Source organism: Cyprinus carpio, chromosome A17 (assembly GCF_018340385.1).
Source record: "Cyprinus carpio isolate SPL01 chromosome A17, ASM1834038v1, whole genome shotgun sequence".
Classification (NCBI taxonomy): Eukaryota; Metazoa; Chordata; class Actinopteri; order Cypriniformes; family Cyprinidae; genus Cyprinus; species Cyprinus carpio.
This window is the reverse complement of record NC_056588.1, coordinates 10,173,849-10,186,415: the sequence shown is the minus strand read 5'-3', so window position 1 is coordinate 10,186,415 and position 12,567 is coordinate 10,173,849. Positions and strand designations below refer to the sequence as shown.

The 12,567-nt window shown below is 35.6% G+C and overlaps 1 protein-coding gene across 1 annotated transcript; it reads right to left on the bottom strand.

Moving 5' to 3' along the window:
* Positions 1-8,241: 8,241 nt before the first annotated feature.
* On the bottom strand, positions 8,242-11,435 carry LOC109109032 (fibroblast growth factor-binding protein 3-like). Its single transcript, XM_042773970.1, is given in 2 exon segments — positions 8,242-10,508; positions 11,280-11,435. A coding segment is annotated over 1 exon segment (693 nt). The 5' UTR covers positions 10,421-10,508; positions 11,280-11,435; the 3' UTR covers positions 8,242-9,727.
* Positions 11,436-12,567: the final 1,132 nt, after the last annotated feature.

The following is a 12,567-nucleotide window of genomic DNA, read 5'->3' as shown; positions in this document are numbered from 1 at the left end:
TATAATTACATTTTAAATAAGGGGTAGGACTAATCAGATTACAGTTACATCCGAAAAGTATTTTAGATGACCAAAGTGATTAATTTCAATGTCATTCCTTAATTTAATACTTAAGTAAACAGTCTGGGCATTTTAACCAGTAGGCTACGGCAACTGATTCTCCGTTGAAACAAACAAACAAAAGTAAAACTAGATTTGTCTTTCGTCATCTCTGTGCGCTTTTAACGCAGTGTCAGATCCCGAAAGCGCCGTCAGTTTTTACTTTCACTTTCTAGTGAATACTGAGATTAAGAGGTTCACCGCATAATTCTTGTGCAAAGTTTGCACATTGCTTGTGTTGATATCCATTGTCTCGCCTTCCTGGTTTAAAACAAATATTTACAATATTGCGACATAACCAGCCCCCCTCCCGCCCCCACCCTTGAGTTCCCGGTCATGGGCAGCGGATTTGCGCCAAGTCACTGGACTCCGTCCCTTAGTTAGCCTGCCCGCTCACTTTTGCTCAGGCCTGCTCAAAAATAAAATTCTGGCTATGCCAGTGGTTTGGTGTTTCTGGATTCGTTTTGAAGCTTGGAATGCATTCATTGTATTCAAATCGAATTTCTATTGATTGGAAGATTTAAATGACATAACATTTTTTTGTTGTTCATAGAATTTCTGTGGAAAATTGTTGTTGTTAAAAATGAAATGCAAAGAAAACGCAAATCTTATCACTTTTATTTAGAGCTGGAAAGCATAAAAACAAGACATCCAGTTAATATGTTCCTTTATGTGTTTCATAACTTAAGTATTTCAAAGTATTCTAAAGTATTTAGATTAAGTTACTAAACCTGAGTAATCTAACGGAATACATTACTGTTTACTTTTAAAGCTATATATTTATCTGTAGTGATATACATTTATAACCTATATATATATATATACACACACACACACACACATATATATACATATATAAATATATATATATATAGGGATGGGCAGTATTTTAGATACATGTATTTAAAATACGTATTTGAAATACAAAATACTATTTTGTATTCTAAAGCCTTTGGTAAAAATCAAATGCAATTTGTATTTAAATACATTTGAGATTAGTATTTTTGTATTTTCAAAATACATAAAATACTTTGTGCCAGTCAACCTCTTTATCAGGGTGCTGATTTAGACACAACCTTTGTTTGGCCTTCCAAAACTGGACACGGCTAGAAATCAGTGGTTAAGTTGTATTTAAAACACTGTTCCAGAACAGTTTAACCCAAATTTTTAGATGCGTGCAACTCATTTTATGGAGGACTGTTTCCTGATCTGCCAGCTGTTCTGACTCACAGACTGTAAGTAGGTTTTTTATATTTAAAGAATTTGCCACTGATGATTCAAATGCAAATTTTGAGCAATGTAGAGTAGGCTGGTTGTTTGTCATTTCTCCAATCACAAATGCAGACAAGGTTTTATGTTTACACCGGTGTGGTGCGATGCAACGCAACGCAACGCGTAAAAAGACAGTAAAGTCATTATAATCAGTAATTATGTCCCACAGGATGCAACAAATGCTTAGTTTTTTTATGGTTTTTAATTGGTTTTGTCTCATCGTGCCAGAAGACTGCATCACATTATGGAAAGGGGCATAACATTTCTGTCACATGCTTGAGGTATTCGGCCAATCACAACGCACTGGATAGCTGTCCAGTCACAGCACACCTCGCTTTTCAGAACAATGAGCTTTGTAAAAATCAAGCGTTTCAGAAATGTGGGGCATAGAGGAGAAACAATAATGTACAGTATGTGGAAAATAATGTGTTTTTTTTTTTTACCTTAAACCACATAAACACATTTCATTACACTAAATACACAAAATAATGTTCTTTTTAGCAGCATCATATGACCCCTTTAAAGCACTACTGCATGTTAGGGCTGGGTAATATGATTATACATAACGTGGCGATAAAATAAAGTGTGAATCGGCTGAACTTTTTCTAAATTGTTTACATAGATACTGTAGGCCTGTTGGGGTAAGCAAATATATCCGTGCAGCTTTTAGTGAGCTGGAATTATTGGAACGTTGGAGTGTAAAAAGAAGCTTGGATGAATGAGTAATAGAATGTGATGTGATTGGTGCAATTGCACTTATTATAAGTGTATATGTGTATGTGTCCTCTATACTTTTATGGCTCTCAATAGATTCAGAGGTTGGAGTTGGGTTAAAACTCCTTGACAAGTTCTGTTGCTATACTTTCTGATTACATTTCTGTCCACATTTAAAAATACTGATCATTTAATAATTGTTGTAATGCTTAAATATTTGTTTTCAACTTCCAAATAGGTGTCCAATGATTGATAAAAAAATATTTGATTGCTGAATATTGTACCTTAATTAAAGTAGCAGTTTAGTAGGATCATGATTTTATTATTATATTTATGATTAACAATCAAATGATTAATTAGTTAAAAACTAATTGCTATGAATACAGGTGCCATCAGTTGTCATCTTATGAAAGACTTGTTTGTCATTGAGTCAGTGTTGCTGATGCAAAGTAGACCCTTCCTTACCAAACACCAAGTATCTAAATTAGGATACAATTATGAGTCATTCGCAAACTGTTAAACATTAAAATGTTGGTTACTTTAAAACTAACCTTCATCTGGGAGATCACAGGGATATGTAAATATTTGATCTGTTAACTGGTTGCATATGTCAGATTTATTTCATGACTCAGGCAGAGAAAAGATGTTGCTATCAAACATTGTTTACTTAATCAAGTCAGTGTATAGACTGAATGGATCAGATAGATCAAACAGGCCAATTGATGAAAGGTTTGCATAGAAATTTCATGCTCCCTTGTAAAAGTATTTTTTAGTATTTTTTAAAATACAAAAATACAGTAGTTTATTTTGATACTTGGTGTGGCTGCTGTATTTTCTAGTTTATTTTGATATAATGAAATATGATATAATATTTTGATGTGTCTTTGCCCATATATATATATATATATATATATATATATATAATATATATATATATATATATATATATACTGTATATATACTGTATATATTGTGATATATATATACCACCATTTTCCTTTAGTAATATGTAACATTGGGATAAAATCTGCTTAAAATGTACTAAATTAATTTACTAGCTTAATGCATGAATGTAGAAGTATTAGTGTGGTGGTCTGCTGATATCCTCATGCCATGTACCTTTAACACTAACTGATTACAAAATGCATTTAATTACACAGTTTAACTCAAACATTGACATTTTCGGGGCATTTGTGGTAGAGTAACATCCGCTAGGATTTAGACTGACCTCATCCATAAACATTGCTGCTTCTGTGGCATAAGGATATGCTATAACCTAGCAATTGCATAATAGGTCCTGTGTCATGCTGCCAAACCCCACTATGGCACACAACCTGAAATAAAATGAGCGCTTGGCTGTGTTAAAAAAATACAATGTCTTATTCGGTGGCAACTGGAATATGCAATGGTGGAGTGAGACATCTAGTGGACATTATAAAGAGAGTATTCATTTTAAATTTAGTCTTATATCTAATCGACAACTGCTTTCCACATTATTTGCTGGGCTGCCACGTCATGTCCAACAAAATACAATCTTATTTTAGAGACACTTTTAGATAGACAGACAGGCTGACAGTTGCCAGATACTCTCCTCACTACCTAGGTTTGGGTCAATGCACCATGCCAACCAACTACAGGTCCTTCTCAAAAAATTAGCATATTGTGATAAAAGTTCATTATTTTCCATAATGTAATGATAAAAATTTAACTTTCATATATTTTAGATTCATTGCACACCAACTGAAATATTTCAGGTCTTTTATTGTTTTAATACTGATGATCTAAAAAAATTAGCATATCATGAAAAGGTTCTCTAAACGAGCTATTAACCTAATCATCTGAATCAACTATTAACTCTAAACACCTGCAAAAGATTCCTGAGGGTTTTAAAAACTCCCAGCCTGGTTCATTACTCAAAACCCGCAATCATGGGTAAGACTGCTGACCTGACTGCTGTCCAGAAGGCCATCATTGACACCCTCAAGCGAGAGGGTAAGACACAGAAAGAAATTTCTGAACGAATAGGCTGTTCCCAGAGTGCTGTATCAAGGCACCTCAGTGGGAAGTCTGTGGGAAGGAAAAAGTGTGGCAAAAAACGCTGCACAACGAGAAGAGGTGACTGGACCCTGAGGAAGATTGTGGAGAAGGACCTATTCCAGACCTTGGGGGACCTGCGGAAGCAGTGGACTAAGTCTGGAGTAGAAACCATCCAGAGCCACCGTGCACAGGCGTGTGCTTTTGAACCAGAAACAGCGGCAGAAGCGCCTGACCTGGGCCACAGAGAAGCAGCACTGGACTGTTGCTCAGTGGTCCAAAGTACTTTTTTCGGATGAAAGCAAATTTTGCATGTCATTCGGAAATCAAGGTGCCAGAGTCTGGAGGAAGACTGGGGAGAAGGAAATGCCAAAATGCCTGAAGTCCAGTGTCAAGTACCCACAGTCAGTGATGGTCTGGGGTGCCATGTCCGCTGCTGGTGTTGGGTCCACTGTGTTTTTATCAAGGGCAGGGTCAATGCAGCTAGCTATCAGGAGATTTTGGAGCACTTCATGCTTCCATATGCTGAAAAGCTTTATGGAGATGGAGATGAAGATTTCGTTTTTCAGCACGACCTGGCACCTGCTCACAGTGCCAAAACCACTGGTAAATGGTTTACTGACCATGGTATTACTGTGCTCAATTGGCCTGCCAACTCTCCTGACCTGAACCCCCATAGAGAATCTGTGGGATATTGTGAAGAGAAAGTTGAGAGAGACGCAAGACCCAACACTCTGGATGAGCTAAAGGCCGCTATCGAAGCATCCTGGGCCTCCATAACACCTCAGCAGTGCCACAGGCTGATTGCCTTCATGCCAACGCCGCATTGAAGCATGAGTCATTTCTGCAAAAGGATTCCCGACCAAGTATTGAGTGCATAACTGAACATAATTATTTGAAGGTTGACTTTTTTTGTATTAAAAACACTTTTCTTTTATTGGTCGGATGAAATATGCTAATTTTTTGAGATAGGAATTTTGGGTTTTCATGAGCTGTATGCCAAAATCATCAGTATTAAAACAATAAGAGACCTGAAATATTTCAGTTGGTGTGCAATGAATCTAAAATATATTGAAAGTTTAATTTTTATCATTACATTATGGAAAATAATGAACTTTTATCACAATATGCTATTTTTTTTGAGAAGGACCTGTATCTAAAAAGAAGAGAAAAAAACTGGCATAGAGGGTTATTTTAACATGTTGCAACTACAAAAACTTTTAGAAAGAGACAAATGCAAATCATGACGTAGACCACTGAACAATAGTTCAGCAGTGATTATGTTGTACCGATGTAAATGTCTCATTTTTGGTTTGGAGGTCAGAAGTCAAAGGTTTTTACAGAACAGTTGAATGGCCCAGAACATAAGCTGACCCAAACCCATAGAAAATTATCCTCAATTATATGTATATACAATATCATAAACAGAATAAAAACAATGAATTGTTAAATACTTATTATTTTATAATATTTGTATGTTTTTCTTATTTTTCTTCATGTTTAGTATAATAATTTATGTATTTAATGTAATTTAATTGATTATTTAATTAATAAATTAAATAATTACAATATAGATAAAAATGCTTTGTTTTTCAATAAATTAAGTGATGACATATCAACTTTAAAATTTTGTTAACTTGTAACAGCTAGCCAATAGGTCGACTGTCCCAGTAACAGCACTACAGGTCTCAGGCTTTTGAGATCTGCATTAATATCTCTAATCCAGCAGAGGGCGCTGTTGTTCTGATCAGAGTTCACACGCATTCACACTTAATGACCAGTCCTTCTATACAAATGTCTGAGTTGCGTTTGTTAGTGTGTACAGGTTTTCAATATATTACTGCTTCCACTAATGAAGCAGTTTGGTGACGTGTGCCAAGATGCCACTGACACAAGATGCTGAGCGTGTAAAAGAAACTTGTGTGTTTTGATCTTTGTAAAGTTTTTTTTTTCTCTGCTTTTTTAAAGCTGAACTCCATGAGGCAGCAGAAATTCTGATACCATGAACAAATTAACACTTCACAAACAGTCACTGGTGTCTTATTATTTTCTTTTTGGCCAAATTACCCATGAGCCATGTGTTTCCAAAACTAATTCTGTGTGTCTTGTGTCAGTTTTTCATTGGATCGGTGGGTGAATGTGGCATAAGGCCAGGATGGAGAATAACATTGCAAGGGTATCTGAATGGGTCACTTCTCCACTTTGTACAAAACTGTTCTAATGTGGGAAGTGTCTAAAGCCCCTTTGTTTGAGGGGATTTTGGGTTTTGTGGAGGCTGGCGTTGTTTCCCTGTAGATCGGAATGGGAAAGGGGGCCTTAAATGGGGCATCTGAATGCCTGTTTTAAACACTTGATTTATGTGCACAGACTAAGAGCCAGTCTGTTTAGTAAGTGATGTGTCTGTGTAAGAAAGCCAGTGTGAGTGTTTGAGTGTGTATTTGTTTGATAGAGTGGGCTGAAGATGTGCAACTCATTGAGATTCTGTCTCCAAACACAGTGTGTAATAGACAATAGTTCAGTGTCTGTAAAAGACACATAGCCTACAACCACTTTAATATCTGGTAAGAATTCGAAAACATTGTAATTTTAAGCATTTCAGATCTATTAAATATAAATTTTAGTGAACTGGATAAAGTGCTGAGAGCATAATTTATGTAATTTTCTTAGAAATATTAGGAAATTCAAACAATAAATCAGTATAAATTTTATGTATTTTCTCATTTTGAAGTAAAGGGTCTGGTTTCTGAGATGATGGGCATAAAACCACCAGGCTTATTGTTTTATTGTGTTTAATTCTGTTGACACTTGCTTTCAGGGACATTTGCTCTCAGTAAGTAAATTAACAATTTTCAATCCTTTTTAATTGTCCTTGTTGAACGAAAAAAACAACAACTGAATGTGTCTCTCCTTCCAACTCACTTAAAATACAACAAAAACATAATTTTCAGATATGAATTTCTACATAGCCTACATAAATTCGAATCAGTGATTTTTTTTATCTAACACACATAAACAAAATATTTTCGCAATCGTGTGTTTGTTGTATTCATGTTTAATCAGTCAAACATTTCTTTTTATTCAGTTTGGCTTCAGCAGAGATTGTTTTGGCTACAGTGATAGCTGGATGCCTTTTTCCATATTAGGGATTTCCTGCACATCATAAGTTATTCCTTCTAAAAAAAAAAAAAAAAAGATTAATTCTATGAGTCTGTTTTGGACTTTCTGTGTGAGAGCGGCGCACCCTCTGGCATATTCACATGCGGTTGGAATAGCTACTCATGTGCTGAACTGTCATGATTTGGCTAATGCAAGACACTACTGAAAGATGTGCATTAAAGGGGGTTTAGAAGTGGGTATACAAAATTCTGACTAATAAAGAAGTGGGTATACGCCGTATACCGGCATATTCCCTGCATTAAACCACTGATTATAGATGTTAAAGCTCTTGACTCAAGCATCCCTCTCACATACTTAATGTTTGTTCACAGCTGAAGACTCAAAGCTGATTAATATTGTGGAATTTTAAGTTATTTACCATTCACACATGAGATCAGCCAATAGTTGTTTACCAATAGTCGTCCATCTCCAATACATTTGTCCAAACCCTCTGCAGAAGCAAAGACACAAACACACAACTACATCATCTGCAGCACCCCGCCAAATATTTAGCACTTTTCCATGGATAAGATAAAAGGGTGATTAGTTCTTTAAAAGAAATATTAGTTATTTTTTCTCTTGGTGAGACAGCAATTTGTGCAGTGAGAAAAGAGAATAGCTGAGAAGTCTTTCTGTAAACATGCCTATTATGTTGGCCTTGGCCTTGAAATTCACTTCATTGCAGCTATCAGAGCACAATTCATGATTCATAGGTTTTGAGTCAAATTCAGAACCATTCGATCCAGTTAAAAATAAGATTTTATCAAATTATTTTCAAATTATTGATTAATGACTCAATTCAGTTTTTTTAAGGTGCATTGTTAAAACAATGTCACACTTTGGATTTTTCAATAATTTTATTTGTGTGTGTGTGTGTGTGTGTGTGTGTGTGTGTGTGTGTGTGTGTGTGTGTGTGTGTGTGTGTGTGTGTGTTTTATACTATTGAATGATAGCTACTTCATTGAATCGCAGTTCATCTGATTTTTATTTTATTTCAAATTGATTCTTGAACAAAACAAACAAATTATAATTAAAAAAATTAACATTTCAAGACTTTTAATCGATGCATTGTGACTATATATTAAGCATCATCCAGTTAGTGTGGTCATGACAGCATGAAAAGTCACATGATATTTGGCAGCTGTCTCAAAAAGTGATTGGTCCCAAGAGCAAAGATGGAAATTTTCAAATTGTGTTCTGGGTGATCAGATCATGTATTACAGACCTTGTTAATGCCCGATACCAGTTTGGCACATGCAAAAGTCACTTTTACAGGTGAATTGAATTTAAAAAGGCAAAGTAGGAGTCCATTCTTTATATACAAAAGATCTGCACTCCAGAGGGCTTTAGACATCTATGTAATATCGTTCTTGCAACATTGAGGTGAAAAAATGAATCTGCTGAATTAACCCTGCCACTGAGTCTATTGACAAAATCCATTTGTGACTATGAGCATAATATTATAATCTATCTCTGCTTGCTTGGCTGACTCAGAATGTCTATAGGCAGCGAGTTAAGCTTTCAACAGATGACTCTGAATCTAGCCTCTTTGTCCTACTATTTAGCTGCACAGCTTGCTTACTAAATGTGTCGCTGTAGGCAGTTGTAAAACTACAGAAAAGTCTAAACAAAAGAGCCATTTTCTCCCCTCAATATTTTCCTCTTCTTCTCCAATTGGCTCATCGGGGGAAGGTGAAAGCCACTTAAATGGCACATTTCATCGATTTAAACATCGATTCGATTTTTTTTTTTGTGACAGTCATTTTAGACCACTGATATGCCAAGCTGACTACTGATGCTGAGTGCACAATGGAGAAAGCCACTTCTGTCTGAATACAACATACTCACTGACAAACATCTAAAAAACACGTGTATATAAACATGAATACACAATATAAATAGTTAATGAAAGTGCGAGGTTCATTTATTCATCTTTTGTGAGATCTGAAGGATTTTAAATGTGTTAAGCATTTAAATCTATAAGTAATGAATGATGAAATTATTTTTCTGTCATCTAACAATTTTCCTTTTAAAAATATATGCATTTTTAATTCATTAAATTCATTTTTATTGAACTGAATATTATTTGCAATAATCATACACAACAGTTTTCTTTATGAGTAAGATCATGTTATACAATTATTCATATCTACAAAAAGTTTAATCAGGTTTAGTTACAATATACACAAGTAATTCATTGTGTTTAAGATTGTAATTAATGTTATTAGTGTGACTGTTAAATATTATATAACAATTACTTTCTGTATGTCTATTTGTCTTCCTTTTCACGACAGGATTTTTTATCCATGATGTTTTTAGGGTGCAGACTAGATGGTGAACTTCCGCTAAGACACCCGACAACATGTTCATTCCGTCTTTTTTTACATGCAACAACATTCTTATCCTCCACTGGGTCCGAAAAAGCAATGATAGCAGATATTTCTCTTTTTTTTTAACCATCAAAAAACTTGACAAAGAAGTTGCAGACAGAATGCAGTCTGTCTCTGCAGTAGCTCACAGCGGGCTCCATGTCTGAGAATCCATCATTCACTACTTCTCCGAACCCCTCATCCTCTTCCTTCTTCACCTCCTCCTCCTTCTCTTTCTATACTTCTTTTACGTTCTTTGTGGGTGCCTCCGTTTTTCGTTTGCTCTCTTCTGGCATTCCCTTGCTCATGTGCGTGGTCGTCTCTTCTCTGCTTCTCTCCGTGAGTTTCATGTGAGATGCGCTGGGTGCTTTCTTACACAGTCGTGTTTTCAGGACTTTCTCGCCCTCGCAAGCATTCTTTCGCTTCTTCAGTTTGCTCACCACCTGTTTCCAGTACTGGGAGGACTGGGTGCTGTAGACGGAGCATTCCTGAGGTTTTCCAGCAAACTGGCACGTGTAGTGAGGTCCGAGCCCATCCTCACTTGGGTTGGTGCAGCTCACCTGGAGCAGGACGTTAGCTCCTCTCACTAGCGTCTCCCAGGTGCAGCGGTGCCCATCCTTAGTGCTCAGTTGACCTGACCCCAGCAAGGGATTTACCACCGTGCTGTCTGTTCCAGTCACTGTATCTGATGGCTGCTTGGACTTCTTTTTTGCCTCAGAGAATGACAGGACAAGGAAGAGGAGGGAAAAGATGAAGGGTAGACTCCGCCCTCGCATGGCTGTGTGAATGCAGGCTAAAGAATGGAAGAAATCCCTGGTTCAGGGTACTCACAGCACCCTCAGAATGGAGACAAAATCACAGCACCTGCAGAACAGGGAGGGAAAAAAAACACTATGATGCAGGGTTATTATAACCAAAACTAAAACCATGAAAATGTGTTACTTGAATTGAAATAAAGTAATCTTAACTACAGTAAAAGAACTAAAATGTTAAAAAAAAAAAAAAAAAAAAAAAAAAAAAAAAAAAAAAAATCAGATAGTAGCCCAGATAACATTTCTCATTTTCATTTAGTTTAACTGTCCTAAAATAACTGAAATAAAAATTTATTAAATTTAGCAAAATAAATTAAATAACTAAAATAAAATAAATATATATATATATATATATATATATATATAGATATATATATATATATATATATATATATATATATACAAACACATTAAAACAAAAAAAAAAAATAAAATATCAAAATAAAAAAAAAAAAACATGATGCAAAACAAACTCAAAATTAAAAAAATAAAACTAACATTAATAATACTACATTACTAAAATAACACTGACATGATGCAGACTACATTTAAAATTAAAATGATGAAATGAATCGTTATAATTTGTTATTTAGATAATTATCATTTTGTTCTCTTTAAATTTGAATAGATCTGCATGAGTATGTCTACAGTACATCAATATAATTTCACAACAGCCTGATATTGCACTAAATCACATCCTACCATTGTCATCTTCATAAATAAAACTAGCACATATATAATGTGTTTGCCCTCCTTTAATGCCCCTAACCACCTGCATTCTAAAAAACAGCTATAAAGTTTCTCTCAGTACATTTTTACTTACCGAGCTGAGTGTTCCTTCAGGACTGAGAGTAAAAGAGGCTTGTGGAAGGATAAGAAAGCAGAGGGGAGAAATAAAGGATAGAATCGAGGGATAAAGAAAAAAATGGGGGAAAGGGGGGCTGGATGGTGAATGCTTTTTGGGGGCATCAATAGAGTATCCAAACCTCCCAGAATCTGGCACCTCCCTCCTCGTCTGATGACAAATGGACACCCCCCACCCCATCCCTTCTCACAACTTCTTTGTCTCTTTTCACACAGTCTCTGAGTTTCTCTCTCACCTATCCTGAATTCCTGAGCACTTGGTGTCTTACGACATGAATGAATAGAAAAATTGTTTATTTTTTTGTTTTGAATAAATAATTAAATAGAATTGGAAACATTTAGGGAGACAGATCTTAAAAACATCAAACAACATTTCCTTGTTGTTTGGGTATATTTCTTTTTAAATTTACTTATCTTTGGATCAGCAAGCACCCTAAATTTCCCTAAGGGGAACTCCTTTTTTTTCTCCAGTTGAAAGCAATACTGTAGACTTGAAAAACTCTTCTGTGTGTGCCTGTGATTTTGTGTTCATAGACTGATTTGTGAGTTTATGTGTGTGTGTGTGTGTGTGTGTGTGTGTGTGTGTGTGTGTGTGTGTGTGTGTGTGTGTGTGTGTGTGTGTGTGTGTGTTTTTTTTTTTTTTTTTTTTTTTGCATTTGCATCCATGCTTGTGTATATATGCCAACACTTTCTAATCCATCCCTGTGGCCCCCTGGCTTCTACTCACTGCATCAAAGTCACAAGCTTTTTGCTGTTCTTGTTATCTTTAAAATTTTCTGGGATGAATAAACCACAGTGCACTTTTTTTGCGGGACAAAGGGTTAATTACTTTATTTATTTAATACATTTTTAGGTTTATCTAGTGACTCAAGCATTGACCAATGAGTGCCACTGAGAAAAACAACAAAAATATGGATATTAACTATGGCCCTGAGATGCTCTGCATAGTTCTTCATTTTGAAGATTATTGAAATGATTATTTGAACTGAATATAAGAAGAATGTGTGGCATGTGTGTGGGTTTTCAGCTCAAAGAATGTGTTCTTGTTAAGATTCAGAAAGAATCTCAGCAGTGGATTCTCAGCAGTCTGTTGGGATCACAGCAGCAACATCTCCCTCTGCTGGTGTTGGTGATGTGCTTGGATTTAGGTTTCTATATGAGTTATCTACCTTATTTTGCAACACGGATGGAAGTTATTTTCTTTGAATGTGCAAGACTTTTAATTTATTAACTGCTATAGGTAAATG